We start from the raw sequence: 23,357 nt of genomic DNA on the forward strand, positions 1-23,357 counted from the left end.
AAACTGGGGCTAATGCTGTGAAGGTTTACTGTGAGGATTCAATGAGATGGCATGTGCAAATTGCCCAGCTCAGCCCCTGGCCCCTGGTATCAATATACATAACTTGTCTCCCCACTTTCTCTCTTATATCCCCCAACCCTGTCTTGAGTGGACCACTGAGCCACAAGTATCCATTTGCACACTGCTGACACCTCCCATGTTTAGACTTACGTAAGAGGAGCAGCGCTCCCTCCCACAGCAGCAACAGAGATTTGCAGAGCAGATGCCTTGGTGTGAAACTGCTCGCAGGGGGTGTTCCATGTGTGTTTGCCGACAAAGCGGTGCAGGAGCTGCCCTTCCTTCCAGCTCTGCCTCCTTGCACCAGGCTCTGGAGGCTGAAAGCATTGACACTCTCTATGTGCTGTGTATTACTGACCCCTCAGATGCTGGGAGCCTGTCCTCTTGTCCCCTGGCACCAGGCTGCCAGTGGGGACCATAAGGCTGGCTGGAGCAGGCTGCTCCAGTCTGGACCTGTGCCAGGCTGTTCCCATCCAAGAGGAGGCTCAGGAGGGAGATGGAGAGGGCAGCATTTGGGATGGGGTTGCAGCCCGGTGGGTGGGCCATCCAAGTGTGGAGAACACTTTTTCAAAGCCCCCTGAGCCAGGAGGGTGCTCCTTTGCCCTTGCTCAGGTCTGGTGATTACAGGTCTGAGCTTCAAAGCATGTCATAAACCTGGCTAATTGCTGGCTGGCTAATTGCTGGCCGGGGGGAACTGGACAAGCAGGCCAAGTGTGGCCGGGTGGGCAGTCCAGGGGCCACGCCTCTCCTGGGAATGACCCTCGCAGCCTGGAGCGGTCTTATAGCCAGAGCCCGGGTGTGGCTGCCCGTCCAGTGGGCTCCTAGGGAGGACTGTCATCCGGGCTGCGGTGGCTGCCCTGGCAGTTGGGACTCCAGCGCTTTGCTGCTCGGTCAGGTGGAAACCTCTCCATTCAAACCCGCACGGGCCAATCAGGGCCTGGCGCGCCCGCTGTTCAAACGCGGCTTAAGCTGGCCTCCGCCTCCCGCCTCTGAGACACAACCTGCTTGCTGCCTCGGTTACCGTGGAGCAACACAGACGCCTCGGGTTACAGGCTCTCCGACCGGCTCGGAGCGGGCGGCCATGGAGCACTCCCGGCACCGCGTCTCCCTAGCGAGCCGGCGCGCCCACCCGGGCTTGTCCTTCTACCTCACCACCTTTGGTAAGTGCCCGCTGCGGCTGGTGCCAGGCCTGCTGCACCCTGCTCTCAGGGCGCATATAGGGTGCCCCCATGGTGGCAGGTGAGGCTGGGAGCAGGCGATCCTAACGTTTGGGGCACCTTCTCTGGCCCCTTTCTCCTGTGGTTGCCCGGGATGGGCTCAGGCATGGGCTCAGGCCGAGCAAGCTGCTGGGCACCACCTGCTGCCCCGCCACTGGTGCCAAGTGCATTTGGTTCTGCCTCACTTGGCTGGAATAATCACGCCCCAGTTAATCTTTCAGATGAGTTTCCCATTAGCAAGCAGCTCAGGGTTTAATCAAGGCCTCGTTACTACATATCCTAGGTCCTCTTTCCTTTGGCTCAGGGACAGGGCAGCTGCAGGGTCAGCCCAGGGGAGCTTGGCTCCCTGTGGGCTCACCTTGGAAGCCACAGTGTGACTACTCGGGGGCGTAGCTGCCCTGGGGGGAGAGCTGACCCGCAGCAGAGACTGGAGAATTCTCTCCTTCAGAAGTGACCAGGCATTTTGGAGGTTCACGGTACTGCCCCGGGGGCTTGAGCTGGAAAGAAATGGGCAGTGGGCTCTTGCTCCCCAGTCCCCACCCCCACCTCCCAGTAGCAGCTAGGCAGCAGCTGCCCCACGTGCTGGACAAACCCCAGCCTCCCAAGTAGCTACAGTAAAGCTAACAGTCTGGTCCTAGAATACAGCCCTTCACAGCTCGCCATTGGTTTCCTCACTGGTTCCACAACTACCTGTAGAGAGTGGGCTGCATTTCCTCTGTGAAGACTTGAGATGCAGAGAGAAGAGGGTCTCCCAGTGAGCCAGTGACAGAGCTGGCACCCACGTTCAAGCTTTCTGAGACAACCTGTCCAGTATAATTTTTTTTGAGCTCTTATACTATTATCTTTATGAAGGTTGGGGCAGTTTCTGCCACATGACTGGACTTTGCTCAGAATTCAAAGACAGAGCACCCAAGGATTCAGGTGCTTCCTGGGTTCCAGCCCTCCTCCTGTCAGGCTCCCTCTGTCGGTACACTCTGCTCTTCACAACCTATCTTTTTCTCTAGGAGCAGAGCAAGTGATGGAAAAGCATGTCTTGGCCCCTAGAAATGGCCTGTGGTCTGGCATCCTGGACTTCCCGGTCCAGTTGGTAGAGGATAATGAGAGTAATTTACTAGCCACCGTCTGTTGAGCACTTGCCGTGTATCATGCCTTGTGCCAAATGCTTTACCTGCTGTATTTCATTTAGTTCTTCCAACACTTGGAGCAATGGCTCTTAGCCCTCCTGGGATGTGGGATTGTACCAGACAAGGGAGGTGTCCAGGACGATCTGAGTTGGTGGGGGCGAGAGTGGTCAGGAAAGTGTCAGAGAGCTGCAAGGCTCTGTTACCTTAGCGGTGTCCTGATTAAAACATAAAACTAAGTTTCATTGTTCTTCCTTCTCTATTATCATGATAAGATGTTATTCATTATTGAAAACTTGGTAAAAAGAATCACCTGTAACCTGACTCCCCACAAAAGACCATTGATGACATTTTGGCTTATGTCCTTCCAGACTGATTTCTGTGTGTGTATGGGGGAATGTTATGTCTAATTGTAACAAAATTGAGACCATATTGTAAATACAGTTTTGCAACTCATTTCTTTTCCATACTGGTATGATGTGATTATTGACTTGCATCAGTCCACATGGTTCTGTTGAATTAATCTCCCAGCCAGATATAGGCAGTTGGAGAGGGTCTAGCCCAGCAGGGAGGGATGCCCTACCCAGCCATGGCCTCAGAGGCTAGGTCGGATGAGTATCAGGGAAGATTGCTGCTTGAGCCTGTGTGCAGCAGGCAGGCAGGAACTTGGTGGGGTGGGTCACCTCCTGCTCTCGTGTTTGTGGTCTCCTCTCAAATCTTTCCAAGGACACCAATTGACACTGAAAAAGTTTTCTCCTGTTTCCTGAATTAACTCTGTTTCCTTGACAAAAGCCACCCCTTTTCCAGGCTGCTTGATTTTCTTCATATGTCAAGTGATCTTTGCTTGTCTGCTCATGAATGAAGAATCGTACAGTGGCTACTAAATTGACCAATTATCAGAAGCACCTAGGAAACCTGTTAAGAAACAACACAGATTCTTAGGATCTTCTCCCAGAAATCCCAGTTTAATAGGTCTGGGGTGAAGCCTGAGAATCTATAATTTGAAGAAGCCACAGAAGTATTTTGGCAATCAGACAGGTTTGGAAGCTATGGATTCAGTCAGTTTTGGTCACCAGCATAGACTCCCTTAACAGGAAGGTCTTTGCTAAGTTTTCCTCAGTTCATTGGTCTTTGTCTAGCATGGTAGGTAGCTTCTCGCCTGCAGCAATGGGCTTTGCCCCGGAAGAATCAGATGAAGGTATACCTAGCTGTTAGTTTCCCAAGCATAAACATTTAAAGGGAGCTAGATTTCCAGTATCTCTGGAACCATCGAGACAAATTGTTTTGACAGAATTCTTTTCAGGGAGAGTACTATATGGGATAAGTTGTAGTTTATATATTGTGAGTACAAACCCCTGTTCCCCAATAAGGGGCATGTTCTAGTAACATTAAGTGGCCATACACTGCCTTCTAAGGGGGTGGCCTTGCTTCAGTGGTGGTGGTGGGGGGAAGAAGTATGTAAACTGGAGTTAACCCATCCATACCAGAGGGATTTTTATTTACGAGAAATAATATAATTTGAAGAAGTCATTATAGGTGTACGGAAGTGCTAAAATCTCAGTAGCTTTATTGAGATATAACTTACATACATACAACTATCTCATTTAAAGTGTACAATTAAATGGTTTTGGGTATATTCACAGAGTTGTGTAACCATTACCACAGTCAAATTTAGAACATTTTATCACTTCCAAAGGAGACATTGTACTATTTAACTTATTCCCCCTAGTGTCTAGTCCCCGCTCTCGGCCAGTCCTAACCAATCACTAACCTACTTTTGTCTCTATAAATGTGCTGATTCTGGACATTTCATACAAATCGAATCACATGTGTTTTTTTTTTTGTTTGTTTGTTTTTGGTGACTGGCTTCTTTCTCTCAGCATAATGTTTTTAAGGTTCACTCATGTTGTAGCAGGTGTCAGCACTTTATTCATTTTTTATGTCTGAATAATATTCCATTTTATGGATAGACCACATTTTGTTTATTTATTCATTAATTGATTAACATTTGGATTGTTCCTGTCTTTTGACTATTATGAATAATGCTCCGCTATGAACATTCATGTGCAAGATTTTGTGTGGATAAATGTTTTCAATTCTCTTGGGTACATATCTTGGAGTAGAATTGCTAGGTCAAATAGTAACTCTGGGTTTAACTTTTGAGGAACCGCCAAACTCTTTTTCAAAATGGAGGCACCATTTTACATTCCCATCAGCAGTGTGTAAAGGCTTTGATTTCTCCACAATTTCACCAACACTTGCTATTATCTGACTTTGATTCTAGGCATTCTGTGAGTGTGAAGTGGTGTCTCCTTCCGGTTTTGATTTGCATTTCCCTGATAATCAGTGATATTGAATAGCTTTTCATGTGTGTATTGATTATTTGTATATCTTCTTTGGAGAAAAATTTATTCAGATCCTTTGCCCATTTTAAAATTGGGCTATTTGTCTTCTTATTGTTGAATTTTAAGAGTTCTTTATATATTCTAGATATAAATCCCTTATCCAGAGGCCTCATGTTTGATGATATGTAGCTTTTTTATTTTAATCATTCAGTTCAAAATATTTTTAAAATTTTCATAGTCATATTCTGTGTGTATTTGAAGGGGTCTGCAGTGGTTGGGTGTAAGGTTCTTTGTAGATGTCAGGTTTGGGTCAAGTTTGCTAATTATGTTGTTCAAATATCCTGTCTCTTTGCTCATTACCCCCGTTTGTTCTATCAGTTACCAAAAGAGGCATGTTGAAATTCTTACTCTAACTGTAAATTTGTCTATTTTTCATTGTAGTTCTGTTAGTTTTTCCTTTATATATCTTGGAGAAATATTAAGAGCAAACAGTTAGAATTATTATCTTTCTGGTGACTTGAAGCTTTTATTATAATGAAGTCTTCTTTTATTTTGATGAAGTCTTCTTTTATTGTTATGAAATCTTTTTTAATCTAGTGGAGGTAGGTTCTACTTTTACTGACATTAACATAGTCAACCAGCCTTCTTTTGGTTCATAATTGCTTGGCGGATCTTTTTCCATCCTGTTTCTTTCAATCTTCCTGTTTCTTTATGTTTTAGGTTGTGCTGTGTCTGTTATAAATGGTAGGCACACAGTTGTTATTTTTCTTCTTAATGCAGATCTGGGATGATACCGTCCTTCAAAAAGGTCTTTCTGTATTTATGTCTGTCAGGTACTTGAGGTCACTAGCAATCTGGAATAATCTTAAATAAATGCTAGGGGTTGAGATTGAAGTTGAGCAGCAGTCCCTTGAGGAGCTGTGTCTCCTCGTGGTTAATTCTGTTCCTAAGGAGCAACCCTTTAGTGTTCCAGTTCAAAAGGTTGGGGCTTGCAGGGACCCGCCTCTGGGCAGGCCCTAACCTCCAACTCCTGCCTATTCCCTGAGTCCCAAGAGGCAGAGAGAAACTGCTGAGCCTCTCAGCCCTCAGTCACCACTCTGGAATTTGAAAATACTCTCTGGAGAAAATTAGCTCAGGAGACCATCACGCTTAATTCCACAGACCACCGTTCCCCCAGATTTTGCTTTGTAGTTTTTCTCTATCTTGTTGCATCTCCAAGAAGCTGCTTTTAAATATTTTGTCTAGTTTTCTAGATTCCCTCAGTGGGTCTGTTATTCCAGAAATATAAGTAGCCTTCATATGTTTTCTAATATTTCTGAGTTGTTTTTTTCTTTTCTCTCTTTCCTTCTTCCCTCCCTCCCTTCCTTCCTTCCATCATGTCAGTGGGAGTGCCTTATATTTGCCAGGTGCTTCATATATATTAGTTCTCAGTTTTACAACAGCCCTATTAGAAACTGTCTTGTTAATATTCTTTCCATGTACAGATGAGGAAACTGAAGATGTAGTGATTCAGGATCGTCTGTGTTGGAACCAGGATTCGAACCAGGTCTAGCTCCAAAGCTCATGCTCTGCTCATAGTTCCATGCTTCCTCTCTGTGTTTTCCGTATTAAACTTGTTCTACTGGGAAACTGTATCTGACCATGAAAAAATGCCACAAATATAAAACATAATGAAGGAATTATTGACTTCATTGTGTGACTTAAAGCTATCTACAGGCATGTAACAGACACTCATCATTATAAAATAACATTTAACTATGGAAAAAAGTCTGTAATAAAAGTAATAAGGATGTTTAGTGATTTATAAAATGTGGTAAAACTGACGATTTAGAATTAAAATTATATGACTTTGTATATGTGATTAAAAAGAAAAATCTAAAGGAAACTTGTGAGAGGCAAAGTAATGTGAATTTTTATATATTATAGTATTGTACATAAATGTATATAAAAGAAAACTGTTTGTTCTACAGGCGAAGCATTTTCATGAATGTGCTGGGCTGTCTTTGGGTTAATATGGGACAATTCCAGATTTTGCAGCTTTAGTGATAACAAACAGTATGGTTTGAATCTATCAAAATTGTTTATCATTTTATTTTATTTAAAAATATTTTTATTGTTGACCCTATTGCAAATGTCTCCATCCCCCACCCCGCCCTTTGTCCCTCTCCTCCCAGCCCTTGTTCCCTCTTCCCTCTGGCCATCACCACACTGTTGTCTGTGTCTCAAGGTTATACATTAAAATTCTTTATTATTAAGGAAACCAAAAACAGGAAGTCTTCTTAAAACTATATTTTCTTGACAAATTCTATAATTGAAAAATTGCCTCAGAATTGAGATCTGATGGATGTCGCCCAACTGTGGAGGCCATATGAGTTTATATTAGTTATCTATTGCTTCATAACAAATTATCCCATACATTGGCTTAAAAACCCCATACATTTATTATCTCACTGTATCTGTGATTCAGGAATTTGGGAATGGCTTAGCTGGGTGGTTTTTGCTCAGGATCACCCATGGGGGTTGCAGTCAAGATGTTAGCAGACTTAGGTTGGCCAGAGCAATCTATTCCTGAAAGGAAACCAGCTTGGGAAACCACAGTAATATCAGGTTTGACAGAAGGCAGAGAGTCAAATGAAAGTGGTTGGATGGGCCCATCATGATTTTTATCTTACCACAGCAGTCCCCTGCTCACTTTTGTTCTGCAGGTAGGTCTCTTCCTGCCAGCGGGCACCCTCAAAAACCATGGCTGTTTCTCTGAATGCAACTCAAGATTCTGTCTCTTCAAAACAACAGACACTGAAATTCTCCAGGGCTGCATCCCAGAAGCCACGTGGCTCCCAGTTCCCCAACAGTGCGGCAGCCCACCTACCATTTCTCCCTTAGAAGGCAGAAAGTGAAATTGATAAATATGCACAGCCTTTTCCGAGCCTTAATCAGGCTGCTGTTTGGGTGAGGCGGTTGGGGCCCACAGAGAGAGAGGTGCCTGGCAGCTGGCTAGGCTCCCTGCCTCCCTCCTGCAAACACAGCTCAAGGTATAGACTTGTCTCCACAAATGGAGGGGGAATCTTGACTGTTAGTGCCTGGATAGATTCCACATAGACACAGCCCCCTTTGTACATTTGTCCTGAAATGATCCCCCTTCCTGTGGCTTTCAACACAGGACAGTTCTTAAATGGGGATGGCGTTTGGGGTGAATTGTGTTTTGAGATGACTTTATGCTAACCAGGCAGGTCCCTCACAGGGATGGCATGGGCTCTCTCTAGGACACATTCTAGCGCATACCTCTTCCTGACTGTGTCCTGAGAGTCAGAATCCATCTTCTTGAGGTCCTCTACTGTGCGGGCGGTCTGCCTGATTGAGTTTCTCTAGATCCTTTTTCCCTCAGTGCTCAGTGAGTCTGAATTCCCCAAGTCCTGTGCCCAGCAGAATTTGGCTTCATAGCCTTCTCAGTGCTTTTGGAAGCTCACTCTCATCCAGTATTTTTCTTGCTATATGAGCCTCCGCCTGTTCTTCCTTTGCCTCTGGGACCCCTCCCTGGGGCACTCTTGCAGCCTCTCTGGGCACCCATCACCACCACCCTTTGCAGAGAGTTGGTGCCTGACTTCAGCACCATGGGAACTGGGGACATGCCCTCCCCAGGGCCCTTGAACACCCAGATGAAGATGACTTCAGGCCTTTTAGCCTGAACATTCCTGGGTACCCTCCTAGGCCAAACCCTCAGCAGGGGGAGAAAGTGGAGGTATTGCCAACACTAGAAGTTGGAGGGCTTGTGAGGGGCTTAATTAGCTGGTACCTAGACCAGCTGAAGGCCCCTTCTCCTAGTGACTTATTTTTCTAGACTTGGGGACAGTTCTTGGAACCTGCCCTCTCTTTGGTTTCCTCTCCGCTTCTCGAGCAAAGCTGTGACGCAATGGCTCTCTCTGCTCCTGAACCTCAGGGCTGCGTTGGCACTTGCAGTGGTACACATTAGAGTGCTGTGAGTGTTCTAGAAGATGGGCTGGTGCCCAGGAAACAGTGCTGGAGCTGGGGCAGAATTCCTATGTTGGTTCTGGCTTAGCTTACCCTGGGCACTCTGGGCCCAGGGCAAGTCAGCTTCCATCACTGGGCATGACTGTTTTGGCTACCAAGTGAGGAGGCTGGGCAAGATGACTTCAAGAGCCTCAGACATTTGATGGAATGGGCTGAGAGGGGAGGACAGAGGGGACAGGTGTGGCTGAGGGAAAGGTCTCATTCTTCATCTTGCCCTTATCTATAAGCCCTAGGGTGGGCTCGGGTAGGGCATGTCCTGTACTGAGGCTGTCCTGTACTCTGCCCTGTCCTGAGCCTGGTCTCTGCTGTAACCGGGTGCCGAGGACACGGACTCTTCCCGAAGAGACCTGCTTGGCAGGGTCTGGAGGGGAGCTGGGTGGAATGCAGGCTCACCTGGCTTCTGAGTCAGTCTTCATCCTGGGCCCACCCGCCTCGTCGGTTCCACTCTTGGCTTTGCCTATACCCCTGTCCTAGCCCTTGCGTGGTGGGCTCCCCAAGAGCAGGCACCAGGCTGTTCTGATCTGCCCTCCTTCCCTCAGGGCTTCGTGCAGGTGCCAGCACATTTTTGTCATATGGAATCAGTGACTTCTTGGGAGATTTCAGAAAAAATGTTTTGTGTCATAAACATAGGTGCCTTTGGGTTGATGAGATCCAATCAGTGGCTGCTTGGCCCTGTTGGTCTGCTTACAGCCTCCCTCTCCCACCCCACAGTGGATCAGACACAGTTTTTGTAGGAGGTTTCTCAGTCTTAGGGAGCCCCAGAGTGGTAATTGCTCAGCCCTTGAGCTAATAATACCATGGACTCTCCTGGCGCCTCTCGTCCAAGGACCTCCTCACTCTCCTGCGTTATCTGATCCCCACACAGCTCCTAGAGTGCGATAACCCCTATAATTAGCTTCGTGTCACAGCCATGGACATTGTGGCTCTGGAAGAGGAGATTAGTTGGTGCTGGAACGAGACAGAACAGGCCTCTCGGGCTTCTGAGATCAGTGTCCTGGGCAGGAGAGCAGCCGGGATTTCTGATTGGTGGAGATGTGAACCAGGGTTTGTTGATGTCTGGGTTGCTAGGGCTTGTAGCTTAAATTCCCCAAAGAGCAAGGAGCAAGTGGCTGCCAGGTCACAGTGGTGGGTGGACTGCTGCCGAGATACAGGACACGGAGCTTCCCTCCTTTCTGCTCCCCAAACCCTGCCTGGCCTTCCTCCAGCGAGTCTCAAAGTGCAAGCCCCAATCACCACCCCAGGTCCATGGGGCCTATCCGGAGATGAACCGCTGAACAATTAGGGTCGTCTCCCTGTGCCATGAGGAACAGTGGAAGGATTTTAGACTTTGGTCTAGAGAAGGGATCCCGCACTGCAGCGTGAGGTCCAGTCAGTGAAAGTTACTGCGAGGCCACTCTTGGCTCAGTAAAGACGGAACATTGAACAATCAGAGCTATCTCAAAAGCAAAAGGGCTCCCGTTTCAGGATGCAAGCTTCTCTTCACTGGAGGTGATCAAGCAGAAGCTGATGATTGCTAGACGGGGTTGTCATGGATGGAGCAGACACAAGGGCTTTCTGGTTGACGCATAGCATCCTGCCCACCTTCTCTGGTTCCCCAGTTCGTGTCCACTGGGTGGATTGAATTTAGCAGCTTCTTGAGATGCCAGGAAGAGTCTTTTGCACTGTGAGATTTTCAAAATGTCATTGAGGGAGAGGAGTGTGGTCCTCTCCTCTGTCCATGCTGGAGGGCCACTGGGTGTCTGTGAGGATGACCTGGTGTTTTGTTTTGGGCTCCCATGGGAAGTAATGAGCTCCCCATCCTCAGAGGGGTGTAAGTCTAAGCTAGAGAGCTACTGCTGGAGTATTGTGGAAGGCACTCCTGCTATGATGAGGAGGCTGTGCTAAGTGGCTTCTGAGCTCCCTTCTGACCCAGAGAATGTGAGAATCCTTGAATGGCTTCACATGAACAAAAGAGCATTCCCGTCACCGTTACTCCGCTTTTCACCCACCAAGGAGACGAGGCGAAGCTGTTTCTGTTGTTATTTCCTTAGGTCAGCTGAAGCTGTCGATTGATGCCCATGACCGGATTCTGCTGCTCCACAGTGAGTATGGCTGCATGCCAGGTCCACCAGGGAAGGGTTGGGCTGCTTGGCCTCCTGCCTGGAGGTGGTGTTACCAAGGGCCAAGGCTTGTTTTCTCATCTTTATATGGTGTCTTTCCATACATCCATTGAAATAAAGTGGGTATTTACTTGGGACTCTTTCTAGAGACCCTTGCCTGGTCCTGCCCCTGATGTGATGAAGTCCACACAGTGGGCTTTTCTCCCTGGCCCACTGGGGCTGTTCCTGGGCACCTCCACATCAACCTCGGTCCCAGTGGAGCAGAACCAGAGAAGAGCTTCCCTGTCCTCCCTCTCTAATGCTTTACTGCTGAGTGACCTCAAGCAAGCTCAGTTTTCTCATATGTCAAATGGTGGTAATAACAGTACCTAACTTATCAGCTGTTATTGGGATTAAAAGAGTTAATAAAACACTTGGGACAGTGCCCAACCTGTAAGCTGTATTTTAGTGTTTATTAAATACTATAGAAAATCCTGAATTCTAAAAATAATTGAGCAGTGGCTGTGTGCTAGGGGGTGGGGACACCAAAGGGGAGCACCTATCCCTGTCTAGTAGGTGGTGCTAATAGGATGCCAGGGAAGACTTGGCAAAGGGGGTGATGCCCACACTTTATCCTGAAGGAAGAACAGACCTGAGCCAGGCAGAAGGGAGCAGGAAGGCCAGGCATCCCATGCAGGGGTAGCGGCAAGTACAAAGGGGTCAGAGAGAACATGATTCATTTGAAGAACTGCCTAACGTGACTGGGCATGGCACAGGATGGGGTAGAGGACTGAGCCAGGGCCAGGTGATGAAGGTCCCATGTGCCACCCGAGGATCTTACACTTCACCTGTCCACTTGTCCATTTGTTCGTCTTCCCATCCAGCACACAAGTAGTTCTCAAGCTTCTGTAAGGTCCCCTCTGTCTGGACCCTTCCATTTCTATTTTCTGTTTTCTTCTGTGTTCAGTTTTTATTAAGCCCTGGGGTCTGGCTGAGATAAAATTCCTGTAGTCTGAGGCTTGAGGCCTGAGAGCTTACCTAGCTCTTGCTGCTAAAGGCACCATCCACCCCCTGTTCTGTTTTGTGACGTGCAGCCTCCTTGAACGCATCACGCTTATTACTGCTTCTGTGCCTTTGCACCCACTGTCCCTGCTGTCTGGAATAGCCTGCCGATCTCCCTCTGAAAAATAACTCTTGGATTTCTCAAGACCCATGTCTGTTTTCATCATCATTAAGACTCAGGAAGAAGGCTAGTTTACCCTCATGCTTTCCCTTCCAGGAACTACCCCCTGACCTACCTGCCTGGGCTGAGTTTCTTGCTTCCTTTTCTTCTGTGTCCTCATCACGGGCTTGACTACACTGTGTCACCTTGGTCTGTCCAGCATGGGAGTGCATCCTCTGAGAGTCAGGGAGACCCAGGGCTCATCTGGCCCGGGTTCTGCCCTCAGAGACCACACCCTCAAGGGGACAGTAACTAGGGTACCAGGAAGCATAGACCAGCAGGCGCCTGAGGCTCTGGGGTCTTGGCCTTGGGGGGGCCCAAGGTGAAGTTCCCAAGGACCAGCAGAGCAGGGCTTTTTGCCTGCCAGAGCCTGACTCCAGCTGTGCAAACAGTTTTTGCAAAATGCATGTTGGCCTCCACTGCTCCATTTGTCCTGCACAGTTTGCTTTGGCTTCTCCCCAGTCTCGGGCCTTCATCCCGTCCAGCCTGCTCCCCTCTCCTTTGGCTTCCCAGGCCTCAGGCCTCAGACTACGGGAGTTTCATCTGAGCCAAACTTCAGGGCTTAATCAAAACCGAACACAGAAGAAAATACAAAATAGAAAAGGGGCACAGCTTCTGTCAGGTCTGCTGATTTCTGCAGAACTCAGACACATGGACCATGCTTGCTTTCATGACCAGACCCGAACCCCCCACCCCCACCTGTCCCTTGCCTGTATTTATTATTCTTTTCTTTAACAAACATTTGTTGGGCAGTTACCTATTTGCCAGGCATTCTATTAACCACTTTAGACACATTATCTCATTTAATCAGCACAACTACCCTGTGAAGGTGATATTATTATCACAAAGCCATTTAACAAGATGGCAAACTCATCCTTAGAGAGGTGAGACTTCTTGTTCTGGCTCACATGGCCAGTAGGTGGTAGGGCTGGGATTCATGCTCCAGTCCATCTCCCTGTGGACCCGAGTTTTACCTGGTGTGCTATACCATTTGCCAGCCACAGCCCAGATCACTGTGTGGGTACGTTTTCCAGCCCAGCCCCTCTATTCCCAGGGACCAGTCTTGTGTGGTGGAAGAAATACTGGCTTGAGAGTCAAGAGACATGGATCTGTCATCCCATTGCTCTGTGACTTTGGACAAGTTTCTTACTGTCTCTGGGCCCCCTCATAGCCTCATCTTCCCTATTAAATTAGGGCATGGATTCAATAAATTTTATGTTCTCTTCCAGCTGTAAGAATCGGGATTGAATGCATCTGTACTGCCTCAGTGAGGATGCTGCCCGAGTGTGCGAGGTGGTGGGAATGGATCAGGCCAGGGAGGGATTAATATCCAATGGTGATTATGCAGATTCAGGGCCTGGTAATAATCTTTCACACCCACCGACCCCAATATTTTAATTCTCCTTTTAGTCATGGAAGGCAAAGGTCTGATGAGCAAAGAGCCTGACATCTGTGATCCCTACGTGAAAGTATGTAATGGGGGTAGGGGTGGGTATGGCTGGTGGGATGGGCAGTGGGTATGGATGGGGTGGGAGGTGGTGAGTGGCCCTTACTGAACGGAGTTCCAGGGTCCCAGCACATCTGTTGGCCTGGGGCCATTTAGGTAACAGTGACCACCTCATCATTTGGTCAGTAGGCATTTATTTTGCACAGGCACGAGGCCCTGAGTTAGGATAGACCTCTTCCCTTAGCCTGGCTTGGTCCCTAGCGTTTGGTCCCACAAGGGTGGGAATCTTCTGGGTGATCTTGGTCAACCACATTGGTGAGCACAGTGGGCATGTGGATAGTAGAAATCCATAGATAATCCCCTGCCCTCTCAAGAAAAGCAACATGTTCACCCCTCTCCTCCCCCAAACCAGAGGCAGGATGGCCAGGTTTGAGTGATGCAGTTGGAGGGAGTATCTGTGAGGGCTGGTAGCTCCAACTGAGTGTCCCCTTCCAGCTGTAAGAATCAGGGGACTGAATGCAGTGAAGACAGAGGAGAGGCCCGATGGGGTGGAGGAACTACTTCCAGCCAGAGCCAAAGGCCAGGCGCCTCCCAGAGTTTGGCAGCTTCGATGCCAGGGGCAGGGATTGATGCACTTCTCTGCATTCTTCCAGAAGCCCCAGGCTGGTCAGAGGTCCCCGTGGACAAGGACTTGGTCAGGAGCAGGGTGGAAGCCTGAGGCATGGGACGAACACACTAGGGCAAGAGCATGGAATGGGGGTCTTGGCAGAGTAACCTGGAGCCTCTTGTGAAGGGAGCGCTCATGACTGCTGAGAACTTAGAGGAGAGGGGGCCTGTGTTTGAGGGGCAATCCCCCTGCTTGGAGGAAGACAGAGATGGCCAAGGTGTACCCCAGCTCTGGCTGGACCTGTGGCTGCCTTTTTGGTACCCACCCAGTACGGGGCCCAGTCCTGGTGTCTTAGGCCCGGGCTCCTCCTTCTTCCCCGGCATCTGACTGAGGACCCTACCCTGTCCTCTGCAGAGGCTGGTGTGAAGGACACCTGGGGAGCCTTTGACTGGAGATGTGCAGAGTCAGCCTCTGGGCTTAGGTAACTGCGTAGCCACAAGTAATCTTTTAATGCTTACCTTTCTCCCATTCAAGATTTCTTTGATCCCTGAAGATCACCTACTACGCCACCAGAAGACGCAGACCATTCCAGGCTGCAGAGACCCAGTCTTCCACGAGCACTTTTTCTTGTAAGAGTCTGGCAGCCGGGCCCTTGACAGGAGAGGGAAGGGAGTGTTTATCTGGAAACAACTCTGTTTGCCAAATCTAGAACTAGATCTAAGCAGAAAAACAGTGCCTTCTAAAGGATGCCTTTGTTTTCTCATTCACTGTCCTTGCATCCCTGGCACCTGGCCCGGCAGTGAGGTCCACAGTGATAAGGTCTCACTTGGCTGGTTCTCATAACTAAAATGCCCCGCCTGAGGCCAGCAGCCCCTGAGCAGGAGGCAATTTCCCACTGTGCCGCGGGCCAAGCTTTCTCCTTCAGCAGAAGGAATTTTCCAAGCTGACGGGTATTTTGCTTCCCTCCCTCCTTTGAAAACTTGCTAACCTCTCTGTGCCCTGGCTTCCTTATTTGTAAAATAGGCTTAATAATAGTGCCAACCTGAGAGAGCTGAGGTGTAAATGAGACAGTAACACCAAGTATGTTATTATTATTATTATTATTATTATTATTATTATTATTAATATTTCTTCCCTCCATCCCTGAACTCTGGGGCCAAATGGACATTTTAAAATTTTCCTATTAGTGCAAATTAATAGTATTTTGTTATTTCTCAAACCTCACAGGGTAATTTTGCTTATTGTAAAAAAATAGAAACTATAGATAAGCAAAAAGGAGAAAAGAGAAACTTCCCAGCCCTACTACTCACGGATATGCCTTCGTTTATTTCTTTTCAGATCTTTGAATTTGTGTGGGTGTGTGTGTCTGTGTGTGAGTGTTTATAAAAATGGAATTGTTCTGTAATATTGTGTGGTAACCTCCCTTTTGTCCTTAACAACATAATGTAAACTCTCCTGTGTGTGTTAATACTCACTTCCCACACTACTTGTACTTAAGTTTCTTTAACCAGCTCCTTATGGTTGGGTGTGTAGGTTATTTCCAAATTTTGCGATTATGTCGGACTCCGTGGGTCTGGCCTGGAGCTCAGCCATATGAACACTCTGGCCGTCTGGTTTGTTTTTGCAGTCCTGTCCAAGAGGAAGATGAACAGAAGCGCCTCCTGGTCACTGTGTGGAACAGGGCAAGTGAGTCCAGGTGAGGGGAAGCGCCGAGCTGGAGGAGAGACCCTGCTCTGGTCCTGTGGGCGGCAGCCAGGTGGCCAGCAGACAGCAGGAGCTCAGTGGACGAATGAGTAGCAGTGGCAAAGCTATCATGTTATCAAAGAGCATCTGATGTGCTCCTGGAATTAGCAAGACACCGTGCTGGCCACCAGGGATGCCAGCCAGCCTATGTCCTGCCCTCTAGGGACCTACTTTCAGTAAGGGACAGCAGACACTGCATGGAGACAAGTTACAGTAACAAGCTCAGTCCACAGGAGTAGATGCTCCTTGGGAAATGGGCCCATTTCTCTCTTAGTCACCACTGTACCCGGTGCCTGGCACCCAGAAGTTTAGTGACTAATAGGTCAATGAATAAAAGAACGAAATGAGTAATAGGACAGTAACTGTGGGAAGAAGGAGAGTTCATTGTGGGCTGAGGTGATCAAGGAAGCCTTAGTGCAGAAAGGGGGATTTTGAACTTGGTGCAGAGATCAAGAATAAGACAAGGAGAGAAGGTTGGAAAGGCTATTCCGGGCGGGTGCACAGCATGAGCAAAGGCAGGGAGGCAGAGGGGAGTCGGCTCAGGCTCCCATGAGGAGGCCAGTTTAGGAGGTGCAGCAGTTTTGTGTAGGAGACTCCAAACAGGCTGATCTTGCAGGCAGCTCAGGACATGGGAGGCCAGCTGGGGTCATTAGTGCAGAGCAGGGAAGGAGTTCTGCGTAGGTGAGGGTGAGGATCAGCTGCGAAGGGAAGCCACCGCCGACTGTGAGCAGCAGGAGCTCATTTACCTGGAGCAGCCCAAGACATCTGGGAGACTCTGTGGCCAGTCACGTTTGTCAGCAATCATAGGAACAAATGGTGACCAAAAATGGGTCTAGGAGAATGAAAATCAGCTCAACTCACCTGCTTAGACCCAGAAAATATTTTTAAGCTGAATGCTTTTTAGTATCCTAAATTTTATAGCTAGTATGCTTTTTAAAGTTGAGCCTTATTTAACCTTCATAATGAAGGATCTGTCTTATAATAGAGCATCTTCTTTTTTATCACAGGATGGTGCTTATGGTACTGTAGGTCTCATTCATTGAGCTGCCATTTCCTGGGTACCAATGGGCAACATTGTTGAAGGTACTGGGGACACATGGGGTCAATCAGAGATCACCCTGCTCTCAAGAGGATAACGGATAGAGACTTGGGAGTGTGGGTCAGGAGGAGGACCTCAGCTTCATAATAGGAGCAACCATCTACCAGGTGTTGACCACAAGTCAGGGATGAATAGTGCATTATCTCATTTAATTCTTAAAATAGGAGTATGTTTTTGCCTTAAGTTTTCAGAAGAGGAGACTGAAGCTAAGAAGGAAGTAACTTGCCCAAGGTCGTACAGCCATTGAACCATAGAGTCAGGAAGGGAACCCAGGCAGTTAGACCCCAGAGTCCTAACTCTCAACACTGTATGTCTCCTGGGTGCTCAAGTAAAAGGACAGAAGAACCAGTAGAGTGTAGAGGGGAGGGGGCAGGGCAGGAGTGTGGAGGGACCTGCAAGCTCCTTGGAATTGCTGGAGGAACTGGCTAGAGATAAGATGAAGAAGTTGGCCAAAGCCCAATCTGATGATTATGCAGGTTTTCTCCTAAGGGCCAGTACTTCTCAACTCTGGATATGCATCCAAATCACCTGGGATGCTTGTGAGGAACACGGATTCCCAGGGGCCACATCTGAATCTTCATGGGCAGGGCCTAGGAATCTGCATTTGCACAAGTTCTTGGGGGTGAACCTCATGAAGCAGCTTGGTGTTTGGGAATCTGGCGATGGGGATAACCTGAAGGGTGTTGAGCAAGGGAATGACGAATGTGTAGCCTAGATCTGTTGTTTTGCTAGGTCTTGGGAAGGTTGTGGAGGAACTAGTTGATTCTTGGGATGACCTTTAAGAGAGGTGATTTAGGGACAGAGAGGAGGGAAACAGACCCAGGACATAGGAGATAAATCTATAGTACTTAGTGGTGATTTCAGTGTGAGAACAGTGGGAGAACGAAAAGGATGACTCCTGGGAATCGTGTGGTGTCCCCAGCAAAGCCAGAGTGCCCTAGAGGAGAAAGGAACACCTTTGGGTACGGTGAGACGGAGGTGCCAGGAGGGCAGCCAGGAGAGAGCCGTGAGGGGGGCTGCCTTCGCTGACCTGGAGCTCAGGGGAGGAGAGGTCTGTGCCCATGGTGGGGATGTGCGAGCCATCACCACCAAGGCGGTGGGGGAGATTCTGAGCAGGTGTTCAGGAAGAAGTGAGGGCCAAGGATTGAGGGAATGTGTCTTGGAGGGAAAGCCCTGAAGGAGCCAGAGGAGAGTGGCAGAGAAACATGTGGCAAGCCCGTGGGTGGAGGCAGGGGGTGAGTGGATCAGGTGCTGGAGGCAGACACCAGACAGGGGGGGCTGTGGTCCCTTCCGCTGTGATCCAGCTTCCTGGTAGACCGGAGCAAGCCTGAGAGAGCTGCTGGAGCAGGCAGCCATGCAGTTCAGTTTCTGGAAAAGAATGCGCGGCCGTGAGTGAGTCAGCAGCACCCTGCAGCAGCGTGACAGCAGCAGTTGAGTGTCTCCACTTGTTGCCTATTTTGGGAAAGTGAGATCCCTTATTAACAAAACATAGTCGAACTTGTGATTACAGTCCCCACCCAAAGCCCGAGGGACAGAGCAGGCTCAGGCAGAAGAGAGGGCCCTGCCGCACAAAGCTGCTGGCACCACAGGTCGGCTCAGCCGGTGGGAGGCGCGGTACAGATCCACCATCTGACCGAGAAGGCTCTGAGCTGGAGGAGGCAGACAGAGCGAGTGCAGGAAACTTCTGCCCTGCTCAGTGCTTTCAAATCAAATTGTGCTTCTTTGAAGGATGGACATTTAATTTATCAACATGAAAGACAATTACAGGAGGAAGGAAACAAACATTTATTGAACTCTTCTCTGTGCCAAGCACTTTCCATACTTTGCTTCATTTAATCCCCATAAACAGCCTTGAGAGGTAGGAATTATTATTGTCCCTTCCTTCAGAGAAGAGGAAAGTGAGGCTTATGAAGGCTCAGGAACTTGCTGGAGGATATATAACAGCTCATATTTATTAAGTACCTAATAATGTCCACTGATCGTGGACATCAAGCATGTTTTGTGCGTTATCTAATTTAATCCTCATAGCACCTTATAAGAGAGATGTGACAGGTAAGGAAACAGAGGCACAGGGAGGTTAAGTAATTTGCCCAAGAAAACACAGCTAGGGTGTGTTGCAGACAAGGTGCAAATCCAGGCATTCTGGCACCAAACTCATGTGCTGGTAACTGCATTACAGTACCCATGACCGTCTCACACAGGTGAGAAATGACTCCAAAACCATACTTTTTCTGTATCAGTACACGTGCTCCTCAGGCCTCGGACTACTTCTTACAGCATTTTTAATGTGGGTTTATTTGCCATCCAGCTGAATATGTGACAGTTACATTTTGCAACTGACAGGAGATAAAAGGGAAGCATCTGCTTCATGATTTCTCATGATCCTCCCAGTGATGGCTATAAACTTGTGTTAGGGAAACAAGATGATCTGCAAAGTTCTGGGGAAGGGCTGGCTGATTTCAGCTCATCGTGGCGATCACAGTGGGAGCTGCGGAGAACTGGGCTCAGAGCAGATTTTGGCCTTGCTCAGACTCGCTGTGAGGTCGTGGCAAGACCCTTCCCTGCTCTGGGCCTCAGTTTCCTCATCTGTAAAATGCACTGATCTCTAAGGCACCTTTCAGCTTTCAGGTTTCATGAGTTTTTAAGACATTACAGACATTTTCAAACGTGTGGAGGCATAGAGAATATCACATAATGAACCTTCATATTCATAGTCCAGCTTTGTCAATTATCAATATATTGCCAATATTGTTTCATCTATGTCCCCACCCACCTTCCCCTCTTCCAGTGGATAATTTTAAAGCAAATTCCAGACATCCTATTATCTCATCTCTCTATATCTAGAAAAGATGGCTTTAAAAAACCACAATGATATTATCATGTTTAAAAATTAACAGTAATTACTTAATATCATTGACTGTGGAACTGAGCTATTTATAAGTTTTGTTTGATGATATGGTGAAAGCCAAACTGAAGCTTCCAGTCATAGCATTTCCAGAACCTGTGGCCAGAGAACAGTCTTAGAATTTTAATGTTTTGCACCAAGTTAAAAAACAAGAACAACAACAACACACACATAAGTTTGAACATAATCTTTTATGTTAATAGTACAGTGATCCCTCACTTATCCTGGATATTACATTCCAGACCCCCCATAGGTGAAAATCCGCGAAGTAGGACCCTTACATTTATTTTAGTATTTATATATATTTTAAGGCTTTATAAACCCTTCCCACACACTTATAAACTGTTCCCAGTCCCTTATTAACCTTTCCCACTCCCTTATTAACCTTTTCCACACTTTTATAAACACTACTTATGTTCTTAAACATATTCTACGCTCTTAAACCTACGTAACTTTAACAACATACATATACAGTACCGCAAAACCCCGCGATATAGCAAAAAGTCCATGATAAATAATTAAAGATAATATTTTTAAAAATACCGCGATACAGTGAGGCCGTGATAAGTGAACCGCGATATAGAGTGGGACCACTGTACCTACATTTACGGAGAGTCTGCTTGCTGTGTCACACATGGCCCTGGGCCCTCTAGGTGTCCTCTGTCCTTTAATCTCCCTTCACAAGCAGGACCTCAGTGCCAAGTACAGTGCTGTAATATTAGAAAGCTTGTAACCAGAGGTGGTGACTGAGCCTAAGGAAAGAAAAAAAATAATGAATGGGAAAATGTGATCCACTTAACCCATCAAATGAAAAATAAATTGAGATTAAATGGAGTAACCCTTCAAGAGTAATAGTTGAAGGCCCCCGAGAGAGAGGATTAAAGTGCATTCCCTCAGAATAATGCCCTTTGATTTGCAGTGTGTCTCCTACCTCATTCTCAAAAGTAAATGGAGCCAAGTCCTGTTCCCCACGAGTGCTCCATGAAGCCTTACCTCTAAGCTTTTGGGTTGACTGTTCCCGCCGCCTGAAATGCTCTTCCTCTCATTCTCTCTGGCTTAACTCTTTAGACCTTCTTCGAGCATCTCGTCTCTAAACTACCGCTTGCCTCCCCGAGCTTTCATCATTTGTTGCCTGCACTGTTCATCTGTCAATCTCGCCCTGTCTAGTGACATCCCCAGTATTGCTATTTAAATTCCTGCTTGTTTGTCTTGTTTCCTTAATGCTGCGGCTCCTTGCCCAGTGCCTGCCAACCATGGGCATGATGGATTCCTCCATTTGTCAAGCCTTCACTGAGCGTCCCAAGCCCTGAGCTCACTAGACAGGGAGCTGAGCTCAGGGTCTAGCGTTCAGAAGTAACCAAGGCTTGATCCCTGAGACTGTGTCTAGCAAAAGTTCAGGCAGTCTCTAGACTGAGTACTGGCCCCTAATTTTATAAGCTGGCTGGTATATTGATGTATGCTCAGGCTGCATGTAAAAAACAGTCTTTTTTTCCTGCAAAGGTTTTTTAAAAGCAGGCTTAAGAAGTAGCCAGTTGAAGAACACTTAGAGAGAGGGTCCTGCTCTTATGGACATTAATTGTGACAATTTACTCTGCCTGAATTATCATAAAGTCATTGGAGGCCCCTTAGCAGGAAGCAAAGCTAACAGGAGGCTATTAGCCATTTAGCATTCTCTAAGCACTGGGGAATGAAAATTGAACTTACCGAAGAGCAGGGAGAGGCAGCATTTATTATAGCTAAAGCATTGTGCCTGGAGACTTAGAAAGCTATGGCCATACCCAGCGTGGAAGAAAAGTGTATAGCAAGGCAGTGTGGGCACCTGGACACCAGCTGGCTTCCTCTTGCATGTGTTGACAAACAAAATTAAATCAGCGATGAGGAGGTTGGCAAAGTCTTGACGAGGCTTCTCTGGAATGGCAGCTCAGATCAGTGTCTGCGCTAATGATGGTCCCTGCAGCTGCCTCTCCTTGTCAGTGCTGACATGGCCACTTGCCAGGAGGGAGAAGTATTTGTTTTTGGTAGCAGACAGGGGAAGGGGAGGGGGAAGGGTCGCTTTACTCGGGCGATCATGCGGCCCTCTTTGAGTGGATTATTAATACGGCCTTGTCTGTTGGGAAGGGGCAGCAGGTGGAGCCCTGGCTGCAGGAAGTGGGGACAGGGAGCGAGAGCAGGGAGAGTAGCAGCGTGAGAGTAGCTGGTGGGACCCAGCCAGGTGCAGAGGGTGCGTTTGGAAGGCAGGCTCGCTGGTCTGAGGATCGGGCCTCAGCACTCTGCATTCCCACCCCTCACCCTGTGAGAATTTGAAAGCACTGGCAACCCAAAGAAAACATTCCGCCTCCTCCACCCCAATCCCACCTATCAGATACAACCATTGTGAGTATTTTTATGGGTGACTGTCTCATTAGACTAGACTTGTAAATTTCCTTTTCTCTCATAGTAGCGAGATTATGTTTTGCATTTCACTAGTGTTAATCTATGCCATCATTATTGAAAGCTGCCCAATATATCAATCAGTCCCTGACTGTTGGGACTCAATGGTGGAGTCTTTAAAGAACTTTGAATTACTCTTAGCCAAGAGGATTCTGACTAAACTCAGCCTGTCACCACAGTGACATCCCCATGAGGCCTGACTCTGGTTCATGCCTGCTTGTCCAGCAGGTCACCAGGTCAGATTGGTCTCAGTGACTTTTTTCATATTTATTTTTAGAGAGAGGGGAAAGGAGGGAGAAAGAGGGAGAGAAACATCAGTGTATGATCGCCTCCTACGCACCCCCAACTGGGGACTTGGCCCACCACCCAGGCACGTGCCCTGACTGGGAATTGAACCAGCAACCCCTTGGTTTGCAGACCGGTGCTCAATCCACTGAGCCACACCAGCCAGGGCTTGGTGACTTTTTGTTGGTTTGGATCTTGATCTGAAACTGTCCAAGGTTGGCCCAGGTCTTGCCTGGACCTGAGACAGAGCTTCTTGAGCTTGAGGTCCCATAACTTTTGTCTTCTATTGAGCATCATCAGCTAATGTGGGAGCTGAAATACCCTGCAGGGGCCAGCTGTTCAGGTGTACGGGCACCAGAATAATTAAAACCTGTGAGGTAGCTCTGAGCTTCTGTGGTTGATGGAGGGAGTGCTTCTCTGTGGCCTAGGACACCTGAGTTCCCCATGGGACACTGCTACTAATGAGTCCAGTGACCTTGGGAGGGGACCAACTCTGCGCCTCAGTTTTTTCATCTGTGAAGTGGAGAAATAACTTTCCTCCGGCCTAACTCATGAAGTTGGACAGATCAAATGAGACGATGGAAACTGCGGAGCATCCGACAGCCCGATGTCACACTTGATAATTGGCTTCCCGATACAGCCCAGTAAAAAGGTGCTGACTCCAGCCTCTGTTGTTCTCCCAGACGGAGTGGACTCATCGGCTGCATGAGCTTTGGGGTGAGGTCCCTCCTGGCTCCAGACAAGGTAAGTCCCAGGGGAGCTTCTGGCAGGG

General features: G+C 47.9%; 1 protein-coding gene across 2 annotated transcripts in view; it reads left to right on the top strand.

Moving 5' to 3' along the window:
- The first annotated feature begins 1,060 nt into the window (after positions 1 to 1,060).
- The window catches only part of RGS3 (regulator of G protein signaling 3), a 111,752-nt gene continuing 89,455 nt past the window's right edge, over positions 1,061 to 23,357 (top strand). For both annotated transcript variants that reach the window (XM_090274604.1, XM_090274606.1), the window contains exons 1-6: positions 1,061 to 1,217; positions 10,800 to 10,850; positions 13,480 to 13,538; positions 14,658 to 14,752; positions 15,751 to 15,819; positions 23,269 to 23,329. In XM_090274604.1, coding sequence (XP_090130730.1) covers positions 1,139 to 1,217; positions 10,800 to 10,850; positions 13,480 to 13,538; positions 14,658 to 14,752; positions 15,751 to 15,819; positions 23,269 to 23,329 — 414 coding nt within the window. In that variant the 5' untranslated portion in view covers positions 1,061 to 1,138. The remainder of the gene's footprint in view (positions 1,218 to 10,799; positions 10,851 to 13,479; positions 13,539 to 14,657; positions 14,753 to 15,750; positions 15,820 to 23,268; positions 23,330 to 23,357) is intronic.

The sequence above is a fragment of the Furipterus horrens genome, unplaced genomic scaffold (assembly GCF_987537825.1).
Source record: "Furipterus horrens unplaced genomic scaffold, mFurHor1.1.pri manual_scaffold_4, whole genome shotgun sequence".
Lineage (NCBI taxonomy): Eukaryota > Metazoa > Chordata > Mammalia > Chiroptera > Furipteridae > Furipterus > Furipterus horrens.